The sequence below is a fragment of the Xenopus laevis genome, chromosome 5S (genome assembly GCF_017654675.1).
Source record: "Xenopus laevis strain J_2021 chromosome 5S, Xenopus_laevis_v10.1, whole genome shotgun sequence".
Lineage (NCBI taxonomy): Eukaryota > Metazoa > Chordata > Amphibia > Anura > Pipidae > Xenopus > Xenopus laevis.
Genome location: NC_054380.1, coordinates 138,600,377 through 138,626,902, shown reverse-complemented (window position 1 = coordinate 138,626,902; position 26,526 = coordinate 138,600,377). Strand labels below are relative to the sequence as shown.

Here is a 26,526-nt window from a genome sequence, read left to right as displayed (position 1 = left end):
TGACCATATAAAGGCACAAGGCTGCAGGCTGAGTTATACAGGGAACTCTGAGTATCACTCATGTATTATAAGGGATAATGTACCCCCTACTGTAAATGATAAGGATATTAGAAGTCACTGAGGGGTTGTTCTGTGACCATATAAAGGCACAAGGCTGCAGGCTGAGTTATACAGGGAACTCTGAGTATCACTCATGTATTATAAGGGATAATGTACCCCCTACTGTAAATGATAAGGATATTAGAAGTCACTGAGGGGTTGTTCTGTGACCATATAAAGGCACAAGGCTGCAGGCTGAGTTATACAGGGAACTCTGAGTATCAGTCATGTATTATAAGGGATAATGTACCCCCTACTGTAAATGATAAGGATATTAGAAGTCACGGAGGGGTTGTTCTGTGACCATATAAAGGCACAAGGCTGCAGGCTGAGTTATACAGGGAACTCTGAGTATCACTCATGTATTATAAGGGATAATGTACCCCCTACTGTAAATGATAAGGATATTAGAAGTCACTGAGGGGTTGTTCTGTGACCATATAAAGGCACAAGGCTGCAGGCTGAGTTATACAGGGAACTCTGAGTATCACTCATGTATTATAAGGGATAATGTACCCCCTACTGTAAATGATAAGGATATTAGAAGTCACTGAGGGGTTGTTCTGTGACCATATAAAGGCACAAGGCTGCAGGCTGAGTTATACAGGGAACTCCGAGTATCACTCATGTATTATAAGGGATAATGTACCCCCTACTGTAAATGATAAGGATATTAGAAGTCACTGAGGGGTTGTTCTGTGACGATATAAAGGCACAAGGTTGCAGGCTGAGTAATACAGGGAACTCTGAGTATCACTCATGTATTATAAGGGATAATGTACCCCCTACTGTAAATGATAAGGATATTAGAAGTCACTGAGGGGTTGTTCTGTGACCATATAAAGGCACAAGGCTGCAGGCTGAGTTATACAGGGAACTCTGAGTATCACTCATGTATTATAAGGGATAATGTACCCCCTACTGTAAATGATAAGGATATTAGAAGTCACTGAGGGGTTGTTCTGTGACCATATAAAGGCACAAGGTTGCAGGCTGAGTTATACAGGGAACTCCAAGTATTTCTCATGTATTATGAGGGATAATGTACCCCCTACTGTAAATGATAAGGATATTAGAAGTTACCGAGGGGTTCCATGATCAAGTTCTGTGGCACAAGGCTGCAGGCTGAGTTATACAAGTCAGTGAATGGTGGAACCACTCACATATCTTAAGTGGCTGTATACCCCTTATGTAAAACATATTAGAAGTAATGTATGTGCTCTATCAGAACACAGAGTCACATGATACAGATATTGCAGCATACTCAAAGTCTCATTTGTATAAGCGATTACTGTATATATCCCCACAGTAAGTTATAAGGATATCAAAAATAATAAAAATCGAGGGACATTTTGGGTTTTACCCATGAGTTCATTGCAAGTCACCAGCTTCCTCTATAGTTGCACTTCCATTTTTAATGAAAATACTCTGGAAACCCCTGCCCCCCCTGGCATTCTGGATAACTTATTCTATACCTGTATTGCTAATCAGTAGCCCTGAAGGCTATACCAAAGTCAATGTGATACAATCTACTGCTTTTTAGTGATACGAGACAAGGACAAAAAGATGGCCAGATGATAATTGTGAGCTAAATTGTTTCTTACTCACAGAAATATTGATTAGGCTAAATCAGTGTCTACTCAGTCTACGGAGAGTCTTCTTCACAGGCCATAAAGTCTCTGTGTAATAAAAATTATGGGCTGAATCAGCTGGTGACAAACCATCCCAGTATGTTCTTGAAAAGGCATAAAAAGTGATCACAGAAGAAAAGATTTCTCTTGCATTATGGGTAAATCAAACATCCTATACATGACTATGGACATGGTGAGGACCTTAAACTCTCCTGCCTCATCCTCTAAATGGACATTTCAGCAGTACAGGTACTAACAATTTAAGGACAGAACAGAGAGAATATCCACCAGGGTGCCTCCACCCTGAGTGAGGAATATTAGGACATACCTCCCAACATCTGAGAAATGGAATTATTGCGGCTAATTGATTCTCAATAATCTGCGTCTGTAGCTTTCCTTCTCCTTTAATTCTGGCCTCGGAGTTCACGGCAGCCATCATCTTTCTTCGGTCTTTTTCGGAAGTTTCAGCGCATGCGCAGTTGGAGTGAATTTCCGGTCCTAAACCACTGCGCATGCACCGAAAGTCACGAAAATTTTGAGGAATTTTGCGCAGTTGTTCGGGACCGGAAATTTACTCCAACTGTGCATGCGCCAAAAATGCTGTCAATTCATTAAGATTACCGGAGTAGAAGAACTCCGAGGCCAGAATCTGCACGAGGGGGAAGTAAAAAATTAGGGGCATTTACCCGGGGGGGGGGCAGGTAGGCTGGGGGGGAGGAGCCCTCCCCCCAGGGTAGGGGGGGAAGGTTTTTTATTATTACGTGTTGAATTCTCCTTTAAGCTGTAAAGGTGGCCATACACGGAGAGATCCGCTCGTTTGGCGATGTCACCAAACGAACGGATCTCTCTCCGATATGCCCTAGGGCCCACGATCCTAGCGAACGGGATCCAAGCGAACTCTAGGCCCTAGGATCCTAGCGAACGGGAATGGGCGGTTGGATCGCGGGACCGCATCACCGAACAGATGCGGCCGCAATCCGACGGGATTTTTAGTCCCATCTGATCGAGATCTGGCTGTCTGTCGGCAGCTTTTATCGGCCCGTGTATGGCCACCTGAAGTCTCAGTTCTGCTTATTTAAAACAGTTACAATTATATCTTTGCTTATCTTAAAATGTTGTGTAGAGCAGTGCAGGTGCTAAGTGTTCTGGGCTCTTTGGCAAAAAGCCTCTTACTTTAATTAAGTTTGAGAAACGTTGTCAAAATCAGGATAGTTGTTCTTGTATTTGATTTGCAACATAGTTGTTCTTCATTGCAGAGTCCTTAAATGAACAGTAAGTGGAATACAACACATGCAGTATAATATGTCATTTCATAGTCTGCCATTCATTAGGGATTTTCTCTATTTAATTTACATAGTAGCATAGAAACTTCGGTTGAAAAAAAGACAACTCCATTTTGGGGCAGATTTATCAAAGGTCAAGGTGAATTTTCGAATGAAAAATGTGAATTGCAAGCTATTTTTTGCGTACTTCAACTAGGGAATAGTCCAAATTCGATTCGAATTTGTAAAAAAAGCAAATATTGAAATTTATCATGTACTGTCTCTTTAAAAATGTGACTTCGACCATTCGCCATATAAAACCTATCGAATTGCTGTTTTAGCCTATGGGGGACCTACCAGAACCCATTTGGAGTCAATTGGTGGACTTTGAAAAATCAAAGGTTTTTTTTGTTAAAAAAACTCTGAATCGAATTCGATCGAATGTGCTATTCCTTCGCTTAGTACGATTCGAATTCGGCCTAATCGATCGATAACGGACCTCTTTGACTAAAAAAAAATTGACTTAATTTCGGTTGGTCTTTTTGAATTTGAATTTCTAATGTTTTTCAATTCGAAATTTGACCCTTGATAAATATGCCCCTTTATGTCTATATCAAGGGGCCCGTTTACTTCGTTCGAGTGAAGGATTCGAATTTCGAATGTTTTTTTTGGCTGCTTCGACCATCAAATTGGCTACTTCGACCTTCAACTACGAATCGAACGATTCGAACTAAAAATCGTTCGACTATTCGACCATTCGATAGTGGAAGTACTGTCTCTTTAAAAAAAACTTCGACCCCCTACTTCGCCACCTAAAACCTCCCGAGGTGCAATGTTAGCCAATGGGGAAGGTCCCCATAGGCTTTCTAACAATGTTTAGGTCGAAGAAAAATCGTTCAATAGATGGATTAAAATCCTTCGAATGGAACGATTTATTTTCGATATTTACGATATTTGCGCTAAATCCTTCGACTTCGGTATTCGAAGTCTAAGGATTTACATTCGGCAGTCGAATATCAAGGGTTAATTAACCTTCAATATTCGACCCTATGTAAATCTGCCCCCAAATCTGCCTAACTGCCAGTTGATCCAGATTAAGGGAAAAAACCCTTATGAAGCCTCAGCAATTTGCCTCAGAGGGGGAGAAATCCTTTCTATCTCCTAGATGGCAATCAGTCCAGTCCCTGAATCAACTGATACTAAGAACTATTTTCAATAACCCTGTATTTGCTCACTTGCTAATTAGCCATCCAAGCTCGTATTAAAGCTATGTACTGTATTGCCTGTACAACTGAATCAGAGAGAATTCCTCAATTTAACCATTTACATCCTGCAGATCTCTACCTGCTGCTGCTAAACTACAGCCTCACACAGCAGAATTATGGAGTTTTCATTCAACAGCAACTGTGGAACTATAGACCATGCATCAGATCTATCCCTGTAACCCTCCTCACGGTCCTAGAGAGCCTGAATGTGCAGTACAGTAACAATACAGACTTCACAGTGCACTATGGGCATTATTATGTCTAATCCAGCTCTGTTCAGAAACAGCAGATTTTGCAAGTGCATTTCAGCAAAAAAAACAGTATGTGCAATAAACAAAAGATTCCACTCACTTATACCCTCAGTCCTCCCCGAGCCTTATATTAGTACTACCAGGCAGCAAAGTACGGCAATAAACATGCACCATTACACTTCAGCTTCTAACGGATGCCTTTTGGAGCAGAAAGATAGAGTATGTTATTTTATTAAAGGGCCTGAAACACCAAGGAATGAAGATGTCCTACATGCACAATGTTCATTTCATCAATTCCTGAAGAAATAATGATTAATAAAAAATATATTATTAATAAAAAACATTATATTAACTAAGACTGCATTTTAGCTCATAGTTAGGAATGCACCGAATCCTCTAGTTTGGATCGGCCAGACCCCCGAATACTTCACGAAAGATTCGGCCGAATACCGAACTGAATTTGCAAGTGCAAATTAGGGGTGGGATGGGGAAAACTTTTTTACTTCCTTGTTTTGTGACAAAAAGTCACGCAATTTCCCTCCCGCCCCTAATTTGCTTATGCAAATTAGAATTCAGTTCAGCCAGGAAGAAGGATTCAGCCAAATCCAAATCCTGCTGGAAAAGGTCAAATCCTGGCCAAATCCCGAACCGAATCCTGGATTTGGTGTATCCCTACTCATAGTACAAATTAATCCAGGAACTAGTGCCATTGCATCTTGGAGTCAGGAAGGAATTTTTTCGCCTGAGGCAAATTGGAGAGGCTTCAGATGGGTTTTTTTTTGCCTTCCTCTGGATCAACTGGCAGTTAGGCAGGTTATATTTAGACCTAAAATGTTGAACTTGATGGACATATCTTTTTTCAACCTAACTTAAGATGGCCATAGACTCAAAGATCCGGTCGTTTGAACGATTGGATTACGATGCGCCAAGGGGCTCCGATGGGTCGGTCGGGTAAAAATCAAACCTTCCCGATCGATATCGTGTCCAGATATTCAGGGCCGCCATCAGGGGGGGACAAGTGTCACGGGCCTGAAGGGGGGCCCGGCAGTGCTGCATTTTTGAAAGAGCCGGGCCCCCCTTAAGAGCGCCCGAGCCGTGCGGCCATTTCGCAGGTTGCCGGATGCGGAAGTGCCGAAAAGCCGAACAGCCGAAGCAGCGAAAAGACCCGAAGTCACGAAAACAGCCGAAATTAAAGTCCTGAAGCGGCGAAAAGACCCGTCACGAAAGGAGGCGAAGTTGAAGTCCTGAAGCCTTGAGTTGAATTCTACTGAACACCAGTTTGTGTTTTTTTTTTTTTTTTTAATCCCCAATCCCCTGGCCACCAATGTATTCTTTTAATATTTTATAGGCCCCTGGCACCAATTTGTTTTAAAAAAATTTTTGGGGGGCCCCAATTTTTTTGTGACTTGTAAGGGGGCTCCTGCCACCAATGTTTTTTATAACGTGTGTGTGTGGGGGGGGGTTACTTTTTTAGAGCTGATGTCTGTGGTCTTTTAACTGTGATGTGGAGTGGGCGGGATATGGGGTGGGGCTTGGGCGTGAGGTTGGGCGGGGCCCCGTGATTTCTAATGGCGCCCTTGCAGATATTGATCAGGAATACCCGTCGGAAGCCCCCATACACGGGCAGATAAGCTGTCAAATCGGTATAAACCGATATCAGCAGCTTTATCTGCCTGTGTATGGCCACGATTACTATGTTACTATGTACTCTTCTTACAAAAACTGGTGCTCCAACTTACACACAAGTTACAAGTTTTGCTTGATTTTATCAAGTTTTTTTCCCCCGGTCCGATTAAAGCAAGCTTTTTTTAAAAATAAATAGGGTCAAATCGTGGATTCTAGCTTGGTCTGATTTTTTTTTAAATGAAAATATCAGAAAAATTCGATAAATAACCCCCTATGTAATGAGTTGCATTTAAAAAAAAACTTTCTTTATAAAAAAAAAAGAATAGTTGCATTTAAAAGAAATCGTTTGTATTAAATCATAGAAAAACTACTGCTATGGATGTGTTTCTGCAGATACTCTGGAGATGTTTATCCCATTCTGCACAAGCCAAAAGCTATGAAATGATTTGCCTGGTAGAACTGTTTGTCTGCAAGTCTCCTGCTGCTAAAACACATAACCTCGTCTCAGCATTAGAACTCATTTCACAAATTCATGCTTGGTTAGTATACTTGTTTGATTTATTAATTGGATATTTAATGAGTCATTGAGATGTTCATTAATTGATAATACCAGTGCCTGTCCAAAGCAAATTCCCTTTGGAGCAAATTATTGTCATTATTAATTCAGTGTATGTCCAAAAGATCTCAATTCCAGGTTTAGACTGGCCTGTTGGGGTACAGGTGGGCCCTTTCTCCTTTTTTGGTGCACAGAGCATTAACTCTTTACTACCTTTTTCACTTCTACTTGTGTTTCCATTTATTCCCAGAAGTTCAAATGACAATTATAAAGTAAGTCCTGTTTATATGGACCCTTTCTCAGAACTGGAGTCCTTTATTCAAGTGGTGTTTCAGTACACTAACTGAAAAAATGATGATAAAAAAAAAACACAATCTCAGTTGTGATTGTGTGATGGTTTCAGATGCACGGAACCAATTTGTTAAACCCGAACCGCAAACCGCATACTTACCCACTTGGACCCGCTACCCGGCCCACAAGTACCTTATCCACAACCCGATCCACGACCCGCTGACCATCAAGAAACAGGAAGTGCTGTCATTGTAAACCGGAAGTGACATCATTAGAAGTAGGCGTGATCAGAAAAAAAAAGAGTAAAACAGGAAGTGCTGTCATTGTAAACTGTACGTGACATCATTATAAGTAGGCATAATCAGAAAAAAATAAGTAAAACACGCTACTGAAAAGACCCGCGGCCCGACCTGAGACACGCAAACCGGGAGAACCGCCGACCCGCGTTTATACCCGCTCCCAAAACTTCTACCTGCAACCCGCAGGATACTGCAGGTTTTTGCGGGTAACCCGCGGGTAACCCGCGGGTACCCGACCCGCTGCAGAACTCTAGTTTCAGGCTTCAGAAATATGGAAAGTTTTGAAGCCTGTGTAAAAATCCTAAACTTGAAAGCTAATAAATCTGCCCCTTATTGCTTGAAAAGAATTTGGATGTGCTGGAGACAACCCTGAGTACAGTACTTTATTTTACATTACATCTAAAAAGATAACGCCTTATGCATTATCCTTTTAGATGTAATGTAAAATAAAGTATTATATTTTTTTATACTCAATTTTTGGCTCTTGGATTCTACTTTTGTTGGACGTTCCGGATTGGTGCCTGCCTAATGCTGTTTTGTCCCAAAATTATATTTGCCAAAAAAACTGTGTAAAAAGCTGTGTAAAATAAATGGCGAAAGGTAGGTGTAGTACTGAATTTTGGATATTTCACAGTAAGCCCCATACACACAACTGGGAAGGTGCAAGCCTGGACAATATCCATCCTGCCATAAAACAATCCTGGCAGTTACAGTAATGTCCATATCAAAGTGATGCAAATGACTGGACACACTGGTGTGGGTGCAGGGATAGCAAGAGTTCCCAAGGACACCTGGAGTATTGAAATATGGGATTTCATCTACAGTGCATTCGAACTTGATTTCACTCCCTTGTCTATCTAAGAAGAGATGAATCATCTTCAAAAACATGACCTGATTGGCTGGGACTGTCTTTTGGGTGTGGCTGTCCTGGGAAAAGGGTAGTAAGCTTGTTTGAATGGTCTTCCTTATGTGTATATAAAGAGCATTGTAAATACTTTGTTAGTTAGGCACTTTCCACTTCCCTCCGTTGCACCTTTCCCTATACTGGGGTCAAGCGCAAAAACGATCGCCGGCGTCTAAAAATAGTCGCTGACGTCCAAGAATATTCGCCGGTGTCCAAGAATAGGCTCCAAGAATATTCGCCGGCGTCCAAGAATGGTCGCCGGCATCCAAAAACGAGACGCCGGCACCTCCAATGGGAGCAAAAACCCTCAATTTTTTGATTGAAACTTACCAGAACCTGCTGCATTTCTCACCCTAGGCTTATACACGAGTCAATAAGCTTTCCCAGTTTTTGGAGGTAAAATTAGGTACCTCGGCTTATACTCTGGATGGCTTATACTCGAGTATATACGGTATTTAAAGATCAGAATGTCTCAAGTCATTAGCCTGGCGCCCCAAAATATAGCAGATCCAACAGTGTGTCTAATCTGAATCTAAATCTGAAATCTAAATACCAGATTTGATGCCGTTATTTTACATTGGTTCCGCCGGATGTCACATAAGAAAAAACGCTTGTGTGGAGTATTGTCCCACCATTTTTTATTTACACAGCATAATAAATATGCCCCAACGAGTGACTGGTTACAAAAGGTTTATAAACATGTACTCATAGGGTGCAAACATAATTCAGCCTGTCAATAAATTATTGGTCTACTCTTTGAGCACAAGTACAATTTTTAAGTATTGATCTAAAAACAGACACCCCAATAAAAGAGCATGGATGATATTAGACAATCACAGAACTGAATGGAATGAGCTGACACACATGGGGAACCCCTTTGGTCCTTGTAGATCCCCTATGTTAAAGCAATTTAAGAATGAATGCTAGTTTTGGAGTCTTCGCCATTTCAGACTATCATCAAACATCATTATTATATTTGTTAAAAGTAGGTCATTATAAAAGAATGGGACCAAATTTCTCCTGGCATAAAATTCTCAGTAAAAATTCAACTGTGATTTTTCCCATACAATTGTAGTGGAGAAAAATTGCTAGAGATTTTACACCACAAAGAAATGAAGTTTATGTAATATTCACAAGGTGGAAGTTATGTAGATAATTAGTTGCAAAAATAGCAAAAATATACATACATATACATACCACATGCCAATAAATGCTCACTGTCAGACACCTGTTAAATGCTAAAATAACAAAATGTGGAGGCTTATTATTAAAAGGTCAGATTTTAGTGGTTTTAGATGTTTTCGAAACCAGGACTAAACTCACAAGCTCTAAAACTATGATAGTCGTATTTATTAAAAAGTGCAAATGAAAAAAAAAAGTGCTAAACAAGGCACTAAAAAAATATAAATACCTCGAAAACCTGTAAAAATGTGAGTTTTTCTGACAATTTATAGCGAAGAAAAATCAGAAAACCTCTGAAAGTTTCTAATTGATTTAAAGGAGTCTAAAAAGATCAGCGCTGCTCCTATTGACTTCTGTAGCACCTCCACAACTTTTATTTGGCAAAGTTTTGCAATGGAGTTTTTCATGGTTATTAAACTAAATATCTTTTGAATTTTTAGAGCTTTTTAGAAATATAAGAGAACCCTGAACTTTTTGAGATTCCTGGAAAAAAATCACAATTCGATTATGAATAAAAGGGCCCCATAATGTGACAGCCTGAATTGTTCATCTGGCCGAGCCCTTTGCTTATAAGAACAGACCAATTTGAATACAAATACTAAAGAGGAATGCTATACAGAGAAAATGGAACATCTATTATTTTAGGCAGAGGTGATGCGCAGACCATTTATCTCTGTATGAGTTAAATACAGCTCATTTGATGGTTAACTGCAGGTAATATGATTGCTTCCTAAAGGTAATTACACCTTGGTAGCATTCCACTTCATTTAGAGTTGGCAGGGAAACCCTTCTTATTTTTGCAAAATAAATCACAAATTGGAATTATACACCTGCTGTATTGGCGGATATATATACAGTACAGGGCAGATGTGCTGTGGATTAGCGATTGGGCTCCTTCCGATTTACCTAAAAACCAGGGCTTTTCAGGGCCCTTGTAAACAAATTGTGTGTCACTCCCTGATTGCCGGATTAATGCACAACCCTTGCCACACAGTGTGGGGTGTTTTTGCACACTGCCTGTGTCATTTCCAGTGTGTAGGGGATCAGAGAATTTCTTCTCCTGTTTTTTCGTCTGTGACATCATCCAACCCAGTTACAGGCTGGAGATCCATCCGATTGGCTGGGCGCCCCAGTGCATCCTTGGGAGAGAGGGAGTGCTTGACTTTGGAGCCATTTGTACAGGGTCTCCAACAGAGTTTAACAGGGGTTGTATGCTGAAACATCCAGCCAGAACGAGTTCTTGTGAGACTGTCCAAGCTGCTGCACCTATAGTAGTACAGAAAGAGCCCATCCTGTTCCCTGCCAAGCTGCTAGAGACACAGGAGGTGAAAAGTGCCACTGGTGAGATTGATCCTGCTGCAGAGCTGCCTGTGATCTGCAGTGTGACTCCCTCTGAGAGCACCCCAATGAGTGAGCAACCCAAGGGAGGATACTGGCAAGCATACAAGCGTGGGGCCCCAATTTGAGGACAGGTCTTGTGCATTTACCTTGCACGTCGGAGCGGCTGCTAAGACAAAGAGAAGGGTACTTTTGGAAAAGGTAGCGCTACCTGGGGTATAAGAGCTCTGGGGAAGAGACATTTCAATTGAACTGAACTGTGTGGTTATTAAAGGACCAGTAACACTAAATTTTTTTTTTCAAAATTTGTTTGTACGAAAGAACGAAAAATAAACACCAAGGCAAATAAAACTGTTAAATTGCAAAGCCTTTATTAAGAGATAACTTACGAAAACTCCACTTCCTGTCCTCTTCTAAAACAGCGAAAGGGCGACCATCCATGCAGCGGTGTTCAACTTCTCCTCCCTGGCTATTCTATTGACAGTATGTGAAGGAGGCAGAGGTCCGCTCTACATCGCTTCCCCTATTCCCAGCAGTCAGACTTTGACTCCAGCCTTTCCTCCTCTGACGAGGAAGAAGAAGAGGAGGAGGAGGGCAGCCTCTCCAGCAGCAAGTGCTGTGTGCAGAATGGTAGTAGTAGTAGGCGGAGGAGCTATGCAGGCGCACCAATAGCTGAAGAATATCCCCAGGACTAAGGTGCAGAAGCGTATGGACGAACCACTTGTTCCCCATCGATGTGCCCATATGAGTGTGCCTGGGGCTGGCAGTGTATTTAGTAAAAATAAAAACGAGCCGGTAGCACTCCCGGCTCAAAGGCGGAGCGGAATGCTAAGCCAAGGTTTGCAGGAGCTGTCTACCACTTCCACAGCAGGAGAGTGCACTTGGCCGCGTTGAAAGCCTTGAGTTTGCGCAGCTCCTCCACGTCGCACTGGTTCTTCTTCACTTGCAAATGATCCATGCGCTTGTGCACCGTAGTCCTGGGGATATTCTTCAGCAGATAGGTGCGCCTGCATGGCTCCTCCGCCTACTACTACTACCATTCTGCAGACAACACTTGCCGCTGGAGAGGCAGAGGCTGCCCTCCTCCTCTTCTTCTTCCTCGTCGGAGGAGGAAAGGCTGGAGTCAAAGTCCGACTGCTGGGAATAGGGGAATTGCTGCAGAGCGGACCTCTGCCTCCTTCACAAAGTGTCACTAGAATAGCCAGGGAGGAGAAGTTGAACACCGCTGCATGGATGGTCGCCCTTTCGCTTTAGACTGTTTTGAAGAAACAGTCAGGTACCTAATGGTGAGTTAGGTAGGTCCCATGTGTAACCAGTGCAGGAGTGTATTGTGTATTAGATTGTCCAAGTTCTTTCACTACTGTTTTATATAAAGTTTATATCTGTTTCATTTGCAAACTAAGTGTTTTATTTTTCCTAGTGGAACCCCCCTGAGGTGTGCTCCTCAGTGTTCCCTAGGTGGAGGCACTGCGCTGTAAATCCCAGTTCCTAGTACTTTTCATACCCAAAAGGGACTCAGGGCCCCTGAATTGCCAAGGGTTAATTGCAATTTAAAGAGACAGTAACCAAATTAGGGTTACAAGTGAATTAGTGACCAGACTAATATTGATGAGCAGAATGCTGAAACAGTCGATCATGGTTACCTGTGTCAGACAGAGGCAGACACAAACTGATCTATTTTGGGTTTACTACTCTGGTATCTGCGACTGACTTTTGTCAGCGTTCTGATCTTCATTAAATATATAACATTTAAGCAGACAAACTTAGAAATAAGTCATGGACTGTACCTAATCGGCTGCCTCTGGTCCTGGCTGCAGTCTATACTAGCTGCAAAAACAATGAAAAAGGCCCCAATTACCTGCAATCCCAGATCCCTGACACGTCATTGCCATGACAACAGCTATGATGAAGCCGAGGAAACCTACTGATCGATACAAGGACCAAAATACTATTTGGACAGGTTTTTTTGGTAAGCCTGAAATGTGCCCACACATCTCCCCCCCCCCACACACACACACACCGGTCCGCTGAAAAATTGTCTTTATTGAAACTGGTCTGTAGGGCAAAAAAGGTTGGGGGCCACTGTATTGAACTATATAATTGTACTTGACATACTATATGCTTTAATACTAATATGCCCTTATATTCTGAGTGAGTCACTCCATCCACCAGCATCAAATCCTTAAATCTCACAGGCATCTGATGCATAACCATACAGGCTGCAAATCTATAGTTTACACTGAAGTTCAGGTATTACCAGAAATGAAATGCCCCTTGTTATGAAATATAAGGATAGTAGAAGATACCCAGCTGTTCTGGGTCTTGAACTTCCTTATAGATACCCAATTCCACTGTTACTACTTATGTCTTTAGATTTCCACGAGGGGATATATAACTCTTTATATTCACCTCTTCTTAGAATGAGGGCCAGTGCAAAATTAGAGCCTGATGACATCAGTACAAGCAGTTACTGCATTCATCAAGAAGTTGGACAAACTTCCATTCAACAGTTGCATCTTTAACCTTCACTTTTGTATGCTCTTGTCCTTTAATAAGTGTTAATTTGTACCCAGTGATAGCATATAAAAAGTTGAGGGATGAATTCCATGAACATATAAAAGCCGTAGGCAAGAGACCATAATCACTGTGTGTGTTCGTACAAGTCATAGAAATATAAAGTAACTAAACAAAAATTGGGAGCTCAAACCACTGTGTAAACACCACACTAGAGGAGCCCTACCTTGTATTCAAATGCAATTGCAAAGGTAGCTGAAAGTATTCAGCCCATATACATATAGAATAGAGAAGAGTTTCGGGCCCCACTGGGCCCTTTCTCAAGCCTTGCCAGAAATTACTAAGAATATTCATGGCTCAAGTGTATCATATAAATCAAATATCTGAAAGGTTTTATACATTCAGTGTCAAATGTAAATAATGAATATTGGAAAATTTAAAAAAAATGAAAGCATTATTTTAGCATGCAAAATTCTTTTAGCATCATTTTTTGCAGTATTTATTATTCTATACTTTAAACGCTACTGTCAAATGCACAGTATTTTTTCTTTCCTTCTTCACTTCAGAATAATTGCCTAAAGGATTTAACATGCCTAAAAGCTAACTGACTGGCGGAAGTTCTCGGCATTTAAACTCTTCCACTAATCCAATCACAATGGCACATTGTAACTCTTCAGAGAGATGACATCTGAAACTCACAGAGGTGTTGATTCTGTGTAGTTACTGTGATAGGATTATCCAATGTGTCATGCAACTCCTAGACACAGGTGAGAGTTGCATGAATGGATGTGTGAAGTGTGAAACCACTGTGGTTCAGATGGAACACAAACTGGGTGCCATTAGAACTCTGCACCACAGGGCAGAATGTGTGGCAAGTGATACACAGTCCAAAGACAAAGAGCAAAAACATCTCCGAGGAGCTTTGAAAGCGTGTGGCTACCCAGACTGGGCCTTTGTCGAAAAAAACAGCAACCAAGCCCCACAGGAACACCAATAGAAATAACCACCTGGAGACACATAGTATGTGAAACATAGGGGCCCATTTACTTAGCTCGAGTGAAGGAATAGTGGAAAAATAGTTTGTATTTCGAATGGTCGAATATGGCTACTTCGACCATCGAATGGGCTACTTCGACCTTCGACTACGACCTTCGAATCGAACGATTCGAACTAAAAATGATTCGACTATTCGACCATTCGATAGTCTAAGTACTGTCTCTTTAAAAAATTCTTCGACCCCCCCTAGTTCGCCACCTAAAACCTACCGAGGCCAATGTTAGCCTATGGGGAAGGTCCACATACGTAGGCTTCCTAACAATTTTCTGATCGAAGGAATATCCTTCGATCGATGGATTAAAATCCTTCAAATCGTTCGATTCGAAGGATTTAAACGTTCGATCGAACGATTATTCCTTTGATCGTTCGATCGTAAGAATATCGGTAAATCATTTGACTTCGATATTCGAAGTCGAGGATTTTACTTAGACGGTCGAATATCGAGGGTTAATTAACCCTCGATATTCGACCCTAGGTAAATGTGCCCCTGTAAGGGCCCGAAGGCACAGTTGGAGTGCGGACCAAGGAGGAGGCAGGTAGTTAAACCAAAGTTTGCGGTATCAGAAGGGTAAGGCAAGAGAGCAGTCAAAAGTCCATGCAATAGTTCAATCCAGGCAGAGAAGGGTCAATCCAAAATAACAGGCAAGGTTGGTACACAGGAATCAATCAGTAATAACACACCCAGGAATACACGAAGTTAAACCTATACTTGGGCAATGTCTGCAATGTCCAGAAGGCTTTATATAGGCGAGGATTGGCGCCAAAGTTTGAGCGCAATGGCGTCATGACGCGGACGCTGGCGTCCTGACGCTGGCATTTAGACGCCAACGCACATTCTGACGCCGGCGACCATTCCGTCGCCGGCGACCGATTGCCAGACGGGAAGACGCTGGCGTCATAGCGCTGCGACCAGCAGGATCCACATAGAGAGGCAGGGAGTCGCCATTTTGGACGCCGTCGCCTTCTTGGACGACATTGCCATCTTGGATGTGAGTAATGACTTCCATTTCCATTACAGCCCCATAGTCATCCCATATGTAGCTGGAGTGTCAGACAAACACCACGTCCCTGTGTTTTTCAAACCTAGCAACACATTGAGACAAAAACTGGTACACCCAAAGGATCCAACACCAAAAGAAAAACAAAGCAATGTGGTATACAGAGTCCAGTGTAGAGAGGAGAGCACAGATCTATACATTGGGGAGACAAAACAACTGCTCACCAAGCGAATGGCTCAGCATAGAAGGGAGAACTCTACAGGGCAAGACGCGTCTGTCTTTCTACACCTAAAAGACAAGGGACACTCCTTTTGAAGATAGCAAGGTCCAAATCTTGGATAAAAAAGACCACTGGTTTGAACGAGACGATTCATGTCAAGGCGGAGAAACCATCCCTGAACAGAGGCGGGGGCCTTCAACACCACCTGTCTGCTACATGCAATGCTGTTCTAACAACTGTACCCTGGCGATTTCAGAACACTTCACACATCCATTCATGCAACTCTCACAATAAACACCTGTATCTAGGAGTTGCATGACACATTGGATAATCCTATCACAGTAACTGCACAGAATCTTTGTGAATTTCTTCAGATGTCACCTCTCTGAAGAGTTACAATGTGCCATTGTGATTGGATTAGTGGAAGAGTTTAAATGCCGAGAACTTCCTACACCAGTCAGTTGTACTGAAAAAGTTGCTCGGATGAGCAGTGAAACGTCTTCAATAATTACTCAGCAAGTCCAGTTGTTTTTTGAATTACTTATATTAGATATACCATGACCCGGATAAATCTAACACTTATTTTAGTGTTTATAGTCCAGCACCCCAACAGTCTGAGGGATCGGGAACTGGACCCGTTTGAGGACCCCTGATATAAGATGTACAGTATGTATGGATTGAGCAGGCACTTCCAGGCAGACTTTTCAGTTAAAAAGTATTTACTTTATTGAAGAGCACTATAACACAACCTGACGTGTTTCGTATCAACAGGATACTTAATCACAGCCTATGATTAAGTATCCTGTTGATATGAAATGTGTCAGGTTGTGTTCTAGTGCTCTTCAATATAGTAAATACTTTTTAACTGAAAAGTCTGCCTGGAAGATTGGTTTCTGGAAGTGCCTGCTCCATCACTACATACGGGTATCCGCTCCCTCAGCTGAAGGTTCAGGGCGGTGCACCAGGGCCTCTTCCTTAGACTGTTATTTTTTTCACTTTGAGATCGAATAAGACTTACAATTTTTACCTATTACTGTTTTTGATCCTAATTCAATAAGATGGGTACAGTATTACTACCCCCCCTCTTACCTTCCAATATTTTGGAAACAGAAAGAGGGACAAAAAGATTTGCCATGTGGAGCGTGGTGATTTTGTGACCTCACCCATTTGTATGGCCACATCCCCTAATTACCATGTCCATTTTACAAAATTTGCCAGGTTATGAAACTTTGAACACATTTCTGTGGTTTTTATGTTTTATTACTGTTTTGCTAATGAAGTCAATTAATTAGAAACATTGTATCTTTTTCTGGCTGTTCAGTGCAGATCACATAGAAAGTCGGGAGATTTCAGTACAAAAGCGGGACTGTCATCGCTGCTGAGTACTGTGGCCCACACTGGGTGCCTCGACAGGTCCTACCTCTTTTATCATCTAATCATTGGCCAAAAAATGGGATTCTCAAGATGTGCTACAATTTGGAAAAAGATTGACTTGGCTGGAAACCTTTCTAGCTTTAGGCTGATTTGTTTATACCTTTCCAAACTGGATAACAGAACCTGCCAGGGTATGGTCAATTTCAATCTTTTTGAAGATCTCTCACAGGTAGCACCAATAGTAATGCAAAAGAAGTTCAACGCCACAAATTTTTAAACAGCAAAGGGTAATTCACTGAACACCCAAACTTCTAAACTTTGTGCCATGTTATCCTTTAACCTTTAAACTAATGACACTTTAAGGCAATCTGCTCCCATCCACTATATAATGTAAATGCGCTGACAGACACAAAAATATAAATATTAATCGAAATATGCTCAATGTGTGTGTGTGTGTGCACCATGGAGCAGATACACCACAGAGCTCATGGAGGCACATCAGCTTCTTCTCAAGGCAGGCATAGAAACTGCCTGGTCTGACATTAGCCTTATGCAGCTGCCAGTGTAATATTTGAGTAGCAAAACTGACAACAATGCAGATATAATATACTCACTGCAGAGGTGCTCAAATGAGGTAGTACATTACAACACTGACTCACTAACCTTGGTCTGCCTTGCAGTGTAGGTCCTGGTTCTCCGGCTTAATCCAGAAGTGGGAGCTACTTCAGCTACTGGACAATGGACAGAACTAGGGGTAGGCAGAAGAGGCATGTGAATACAATGCAATAATGGAGGGGGGGGCTCTGGACTCATATCTCCTCTGTCTGCCTATACCTATTTCAGGGTCCTGGAAGATCAACGGACCCCCTAACTCCATCTCGCACTTCCCTCCATATAGATATAAAGGTATCTATTGGCCAGGTTTGAAATTCTTGTTTGGGTAAAAACCGCACTTATGTGTTGATGTTGTGACTTGTTCTCTCCCAAAGATTCTGAATTTATCTCTGTTATGATCAGCCTGATTTGGCCCATCTCATATGTCAACAGCTGCTTGTTGTGCAACCTCGCCAAAGAATGGCTCTTCAACAGGCTCGGAATCGCCCACTGGGAAAAACAATTGTGGGTCTCATCCCCCAGCTACAAGCACACATCCTTCACCAATATTTAATTTACCTAAAGAGGAGCTGGTGTGAGTAAAGGAGTCAGCAATGACGTCACTGGAGTCCTTCATGTGGGAGATAGAGGTGCCTATGGGACGGAGCGGCTGCACCGGCCAGGGGTTATACCAGTAAGTATCACAGAGCGATCCTCTTCCATCTTCTTTTTTCTTTTCGCGGCTGCGCATGCGCATCAGAGTGAAAAGCCGAACTTGAACTAAAAGGTCGCTATTTCTTTCTACTGCACTTGAGAAATTTGAAGAAAGAAGAAGCCGGGGGCTGAGGAGCGCTCCATGGTACTCTCTGGAATAACCCCAGGCTGGTGCAGTTTTCTGCTAAGAGCACCGGCCTGGGGTTTCAGGTAAGTAAATAAATTCACTTGGGGTGCCTAACATTTGGCACCCCGAAGTGTGAAACGACTTTCCTTCTCCTTTAATGGGTGGGTGGCAGTGGCCCCTGGAGGTGTGTGAGGGGGACAATGTTCCCTCTAATTTCTTCTCGGCTAAGTGAAATTTTTTTTTTGTATGCACATTTTTAACTTGTGTGCACAGTTTTTAAAAACTGTGTGCTTCGACAGGGGCGCATTTACAATGGGGCGCCCAGAGGCCGGCATCCTCTTTCTTCCCTCCCTACCAAAAGATTGCGCTCGTGTGCATCCTTTCTTCTAACTGCAGCACTAGCGCCTAGTGCTCCGGAATTAAACAAATCGATCAAGCGCCCCTTAATTTATGTTGCCATGGGCCCGGGCCTTTGCGGCCTCGTGGCAAATCTGGGCCTGTACTTGGGTCACAGTTGAAACAAAATTTTGTGTTTTCATACAAAATTCTTTGTGCGCAACACAATTTGTTGTGTGCAAGTCTTAAACATTTTTGTTTACAAGATTCGGGGAGATTTAGTCGCCCAGCGACAAATTGCTTCTTTTTCGGGTGACTAATCTCCCCGAACTGCCTCCCTGCAGGCTAGAATCTAAATCACCAGCAGGGTGGTACTCAGAGTGCTTTATTTTACGAAGTTGCCTCACGAGGTAACTTCGGGCGACTTCGGAAAACAACGTTCCCCCGAGTGCCACCCTGCCGGCAGGAGGCCGTTCAGGGACATTAGTCGCCTGAAGAAGTGGCGATTTGTCGCCGGGTGACTAATGTCCCCAAATCTTCTTGTCTGTCTCTGCCCTTAAAGAGATACTGACAGCAGAAATTAAACCTTTTTTTACTTCTATCATAATATTGTCTTCGCATGCTATCTATAATTTTGCCATAAAATATTTGCAATGCTTTTACATTTCCCATCTGATCCCCCATTAGAAACTCTAACTGACATGTTGAGAAGGGACAGCCAGGTTGGCAAAACAGTCAGCCCCCATGCACGGCCGATAAAAGCTGCCTACAGACCGAGTCGGCAGCTTATTGGCCCATGTGTGGGGCCATCCGACGGGCTTTCCGATCGATATCTGGCCGACTTTCAGGCAGGCTAAAAAATCGGGTCGGATCGAAGCCGCATCTGTGCGTCTATGCCGTAGTGCCCACAATCGGATCAGCCGGATATCGACCACTTCAATTTGAGCATATCAGGGAGAGATCCGCTTGTTTGGCGCCAAATAAATGGATATCTACGACTATGGCTACATTTAGGAACTTCAAGTAACAATAGCAGCCCTATCAGTGAAAAACGATCAACATGAGCTATAGGTAACTTTTGAAGAACATTCATATGTTGAATATTTTTTTAGTGTCAGTATCACTTTAAGGGGCAGATTTATCAAGGGTCGAATTTCGAAGTTGAAAATACTTAGAAATTCGACCGTTGAATTGAATTACTTTGACTTCGACTATCGAAGTCAAAGTTTTTTTTCATCGAATTTGGCCATTTGCGGTAGAAGTAAAATTTTTTGGATTGAAAGTTTCGCAGGATTTCAGCGATCGATCGAACGTTTTTTCTTCGACTTCAAAAAACTTTGAAAACGAATGTAGAAGGTCCCCATAGGATAACATAGCACTTCGGCGGGTTTAATTTGGCGAAGTATTAAATTCAAAGTTTTTTTTCATCGAATTTGGCCATTTGTGGTCGAAGTAAAATCGTTTGAATCGAAGGATTCGAAAGATTTCTGCGAACGATTTCTCTTCGACTTCAAAAAACTTCGAAAACTGCTCTAGAAGGTCCCCATAGGCTAACATAGCACTTCGGCAGGTTTAATTTGGTGAAGTATTGAAGTCAAAGTTTTTTTTAAAGAGACAGTACTTAGATTATCGAATGGTCGAATATTCGAACTATTTTACTTTGAATGGAAGTCGTAGTATCCTATTCAATGGTCGAAGTATCTGAATTTCGAATTTTTTACTTCGAAAATTCCCTCAAATTCACTTCGACCCTTGATAAATCTGCCTCTAAGTGAATGGCCGCTTATGGCGAGGGGTGATTCTAGGGCTGCTGCCGCCGTCCGAAGCGTCAGCCCAGACGCCACCCCCTCCTGCTCTTTTACAAATACTTTGTAGCGGGTCAGTATCACTAGTGTATCGAGTACAATATCAATATCTGAACTAGCGGAGCCAAATCTCTCACTTTAACACCAGCAAAGTTCTCCCAATGACATGAGCCAGGATTAGCAGATCTTGTAGGAAAGCTCTATCCTTCCAGCTTTATTGATTTTATGATGGTTTTGTGACTAACCTGCTGCCAGTTGTACTTTCTTTGTAATTCTAATTATTAGGTGACATGTAGAGAGCACAGGCCCAGGTCACTTACACAAATAGGCTTCTCTAATGCCGGCACAGCCACTGGTTACAATTACTGTAACTGATTCCTACACTGCTGACTGAAAATGATCGGGAATCAAAGTGCCTCAGCCTGATCAGCTTTACCTCACGCCAGTTCCCGCCAAAATGCGCAAGTCGCGTGGCGGACCAATCAGCGCGTTGCGTGTGGTACAGGTGATTGCGCGGGAGGAGGGGCTCTAGTGACTGGTATCAGTGTGTGTGTTGCCGGTAACGCTGGTGCTGATAGTGAGAGGCAGGAGGGCCGCTGTATGGAGACAGTCTATGGCTGAGGAGCCGAGCAAGTACCGGCTGGAGCGGGAGGTGGGCCGCGGCAGTTACGGGGTGGTGTATGAGGCGACGGTGAGTGATTCGGGCCGGCGGGTGGCGGTGAAGCGGATCCGGTGCAGTGAGCCCGAGACAGTGGAGATGGCGCTGCAGGAGTTCTGGGCGCTGCGGAGTATTCAGAGTCAACACCCCAATGTTCTCCGCCTGGAGGAGTGTCTGCTGCAAAATGGCCCAGGCCCGACCTCCATCCAACCAATCAGCAGCCGCCGCCGCAAACCTCCCACTCAGCTGCTCCTGGTAGAGACTTGTCTGAAGGGACGTCGCTCCGCGGGGGAGGGATCGTCTTTCCTCTGGTTCATTACGGAGTATTGTGATGGAGGCAACTTCAATGACTTTCTACTCACCCGGGCCCCCGACCCCCGGCTGCACCGGACTTGTATGAAACAGCTGAGCGGGGCCCTGGCCTTCCTGCACCGCAACCACATCGTCCACCGGGACCTCAAGCCCGAGAATGTGCTCGTGTGTCTGGAGCCCGCGGGGCCACAACTCAAGGTCAGACAAACAACCCCTAGTGCTCATCAGCCTTCTACTAATTATATCATCTAATGCTTCTAATAATTATATCATCTAATACTTCTACTAATTATGTCATCTTATAGTAACCATGAAACATTTGTGCCAAAATCTCCCCCTAACTGACCTTCAGACTGGGCCCCCTTAGCTCATAACAAGGTTACAGATATATAGAAACATTGGGGTGTCACCCTGCTATAGTTCCAGGGGTACCCAGGGCACAAATAAGCACTCACCCCAAATCTCCCCCTAACTGACCTTCAGACTGGGCCCCCTTAGCTCATAACAAGGTTACAGATATATAGAAACATTGGGGTGTCACCCTGCTATAGTTCTAGGGGTACCCAGGGTACAAATAAGCACTCACCCCAAATCTTAATTGTTTCCTGCTTTTTTCTAGAATTATGCACAGCTGTTCTCTAATTACCCTTAGGGCAATGGCACATCAGGAGATAATTGCCAGTGATAAATCTCCTATTCTTTGAGAGACTGATCTCTGGTAAATGATTTCCCACAGGTGATAAAGTGAATCGCTGGTGGTAAAACTCGTGTATTGCTTCAGTTTTCCAAATTATATTCTCCCCACCAAAAGATGTGGGCTAATAGAGGCCATACTTCCTGTTGGGAGTAACAGTAGTTTTTTTATTTTAAATGTCCCCCACCAGCACTAGGACACGGCCCCGGGAGGAATCTCCCATATGTGGCAGTATCAGAATGCCTTTATGTTTGCCTGATATTTATGCCCCTTTTACTGCAGTAATTGACGTATGGAAACTGTATTGTAGCCCAGTACATAAAATAAACGTATTATTATACAGCATAGGTACATTTTTAGATTTACCTATACTAGATATTATTTTCAAACATACATTTTTTAAAACATTGTTTTTTTTGCTGAAATATCTTTTTAAATGTAATGAAAAGCAGTAGGATGATGTGGCTATTTAGTGCTATTTGTAAGCCAGTGTGTGTTTGTGTAGGTCGCAGACTTTGGTCTCAGTAAAGTGTGCCAAGGAAACGTAAATGTAAACCAGCACCGTCTCTCTTCAGCCTGCGGCTCGGATTTCTACATGGCACCAGAGGTTTATGAAGGTCGTTACACCGCAAAAGCAGATATTTTCTCACTTGGTATTCTTTTTTGGGCCATGGTTGAATTGATTACTTTCAGGGATGCAGACTCACAAAAGGAACTGCTAGGTACGTACATCTTTTTGTTGATGGAATAACATTAAAAGGCAAAAAAATCAGAATATTTTATTTACATAAACCGTATATACTCGAGTATAAGCCGAGTTTTTCAGCCCCCAAAATATGCTGAAAAACTCAACCTCGGCTTATGCTCGGGTCAAGCGCAAAAACGGTTGCCGGCGTCTAAGAATAGTCGGCGGCGCCTAAGAATAGTCGCAGGCTTCTAAGAATAATCGCCAGCGTCCAAGAATAGTCTCCAAGAATATTCGCCGGCATCCAAAAACGAGACGCTGGCACCTCCAATGGGAGCAGAAACCCTCAATTTTTTGATTGAAACTTACCAGAAGCTGCTGCATTTCTCACCCTAGGCTTATACTCGAGTCAATAATCTTTACCAGTTTTTGGAGGTAAAATTAGGTACCTCGGCTTATACTCGAGTATATACGGTAATTTGCCTGGTAACTTGTAAGCAGTTTACTCTGTTGTGCTTATTTACATTCATTTAAAACAATCTGGGGTTTAGAACTAAAGGTTTAGATTTCCCAGGATTGGTGTTAATTCCAGGACTGCGTCTTGTTTTACACCCTGTAACAATCACAATCAACAATTCATAATAGTTTTATGAACTAGAAATCTGACCAACTGCAATTTATTAAAAATTTCAGAATTTTTCAAACTCGGATGAACAGGATCGACCCGCAAACTTGATTCAAATTAGATTCAAGTTTTTTTCTCTCGAACTCGATTTTCAGGAAGGCTGCGAACAACTCCAATTTGATCCCAGGACATCCCCCATAGGCTAAAACAGCAATTCGGCAGGTTTAAGGTGGCGAATGGTCGCATTCGAATTCCTAAAGGCCCAGTGCATGATACGTTTTCAAAAAAACGCAAATCGAATTTTAACTATTCCCTAGTCAAATTTTACAAAAAAAAACTGGATTTCGAAATTCGAATTTTCACTTCGACCCTTATAAATCTGCTCCCTTAGAGTGGTTCACCTTTAAATTTTAGTAAGATGTAGAGTAGACACTCCTATTGTAAGACTATTTGCAATTGGTTTACATTTTTTAAAATGTATTTAGTTTATTTTTTAGCAGCTCTTCACTGGGGAATTTCAGCAGTTATCTGGTTGTTAGGGTCCAGTTTACCCTTGTAACCAGGAGTGGTTGAAATGAAAGACTGGAAAATGAATAGGAGAGGGAATAGTAGGAGATGGTTTAATTGTAATGAAAACTAACAACAACTGTAGCCTGGATGCAGAGCAATTGTTTTTTTTTTGTTATTTTTATATGTGTGTGCCTAAAATGCTTTTGAGGAAGGCTACCAGTTTTTGTGTGGGTAATGGGAAATTTGATCATTAGGTTCAGATCCTACACCTGAAATGTTTGCATCTTGTGAATTTTTTTTATTTTTTTCTAAAACTTTAATAATTGCCACTGTCTGACAGAAAAATAAACATGCCATTTAGGGCAGTGACACTGAGCCACTACAGATAGCCCAGCTGGTAATATAAATTGCTGCAGGTAAAACACTTTAAAGGGATCCTGTCATCGGAAAACATGTTTTTTTTCAAAACGCAACAGTTAATAGTGCTACTCCAGCAGAATTCTGCACTGAAATCCATTTCTCAAAAGAGCAAACAGATTTTTTTATATTCAATTTTGAAATCTGACATGGGGCTAGACATTTTGTCAATTTCCCAGCTGCCCCTGGTCATGTGACTTGTGCCTGCACTTTAGGAGAGAAATGCTTTCTGGCAGGTTGCTGTTTTTCCTTCTCAATGTAACTGAAGGAGTCTCGGTGGGACATGGGTTTTTACTATTGAGTGTTGTTCTTAGATCTACCAGGCAGCTGTTATCTTGTGTTAGGGAGCTGCTATCTGGTTACCTTCCCATTGTTCTTTTGTTTGGCTGCTGGGGGGGAAAGGGAGGGGGTGATATCACTCCAACTTGCAGTACAGCAGTAAAGAGCGATTTAAGTTTATCAGAGCGCAAGTCACATGACTTGGGGCAGCTGGGAAATTGACAATATGTCTAGCCCCATGTCAGATTTCAAAATTGAATATAAAAAAATCTGTTTGCTCTTTTGAGAAATGGATTTCAGTGCAGAATTCTGCTGGAGCAGCACTATTAACTGATTCTTTTTGAAAAAAATTTTTTTCCCATGACAGTATCCCTTTAAATTAGGGATGCACCAAATCCACTATTTTGGATTCGGCCAAACCCCCGAATCCTTCGGGAAAGATTCAACTGAATACAGATCCGACTCCTAATTTGCATATGCAAATCAGTGGTGGAGAGAATTTAAATCTCGAGATTTCCCTCCCTGCCGCCTAAATTAGGATTCGGATTCCGTTCGCCCAAATCTGAATCCTGCTGAAAAAGGCGGAATCCTGGATTCGGCGCATCCCTACTTTAAATTGCTTGAATACATCAATTCAGTATTTTACTTGCCTGCAATGCAAAGGAATTCGTTTTTCCACATCAACAAACTTTTTACACCAAATCTTTATGCTGATTCTAATTTTTTCCATACTAATTGGTAGTGACACATTTCCCCCCCCCCCCCCCTTTTTTTCTAGGTGTATATATCTGCCAAGGTAAGAACCTTATTTCTGTTGGAGAAGCACTTCTGGAGAACCCGAATCTGGAACTCCAAATTCCTTTAAAGAACAAAAAGTCATTACCGCAGGATGTTTGCAAACTTATATTGGACATGTTGGCTCTGAATTGCAAAGAGAGACTGGATGCATTCCAACTGGAGATTAGAATCGAACAGCTGTCGTACGGAGAGAAACTGCAAAGATCTGGATCATAGGATCTCAAGTCGGGATGCCCAGAGTCTGTATCAAGACAAACCTAAAAACTAACAACATACTTTTTCTACTGGCCGTTAGCCTGAAGCAGTTTTGATTGAGTGGGTACGTATGCACCGTTGTTGTACACTTACCCGTTGGTTCAGTCTAGATAAAATGGCTGCCTCTCTTTGACTTGAGACTTCAGGATTTTAACTCGGTGGATGAGTGATGCTATACCTTGTTAAAAAAAATCGAATGAGATGTGTGAGAACGTGGAAACATTTCTGTCTTATATTAAAATAAAATTCAGGGGGAATTTAATTTTAATCTATTAAAATGGAATGAATTCCACCACTGAAATTGCTTTTCATTATTAAGAACTGTAATAGTCAAGCAGGGGGGAAATTATTTACTCTGGAATTGCTCTGGATCAGTATTGTGCATTTTAAGTTTTACACTAAAGGGTAGGGATGCACTGAATCCACTATTTTGGATTCGGCCCAACCCCCGAATCTTTCACGAAGGATTCGGCAGAATACCGAACCTGATCCTAATTTGCATATGCAAATTAGGGGTGGGAAGGGAAAAACATTCCTTACTTTATTGATTTGTGATAAAAAGTCACACACTTTCCCTCCCCGCCCCTAATTTGCATATGCAAATTTGGTTCGGCCAAACAGAAGGATTCGGCTGAATCCTGCTGAAAGGCCAAATCCTAGATTCGGTGCATCCCTTCTAAAAGGTGGTTTAAAGCATTCACCTTTTAATTAGGGATGCAACGAATCCAGGATTCGGCCTTTTTCAGCAGGATTCAGATTCGGCCAAATCTTTCTTCCCGGTTGAACTGAATCCTGGGCAGGGAAGGAAATTGAGTGACTTTTTGTCACAAAACAAGGAAGCAAAAAAATTC

The 26,526-nt window shown here is 42.3% G+C and overlaps 1 protein-coding gene across 1 annotated transcript; it reads left to right on the top strand.

The window, feature by feature from the left end:
- Positions 1-21,030: 21,030 nt before the first annotated feature.
- On the top strand, positions 21,031-25,967 carry stk35.S (serine/threonine kinase 35 S homeolog). Its single transcript, NM_001096023.2, is given in 3 exon segments — positions 21,031-21,610; positions 22,612-22,828; positions 25,401-25,967. Coding segments are annotated over 3 exon segments (1,008 nt in total). The 5' UTR covers positions 21,031-21,055; the 3' UTR covers positions 25,637-25,967.
- Positions 25,968-26,526: the final 559 nt, after the last annotated feature.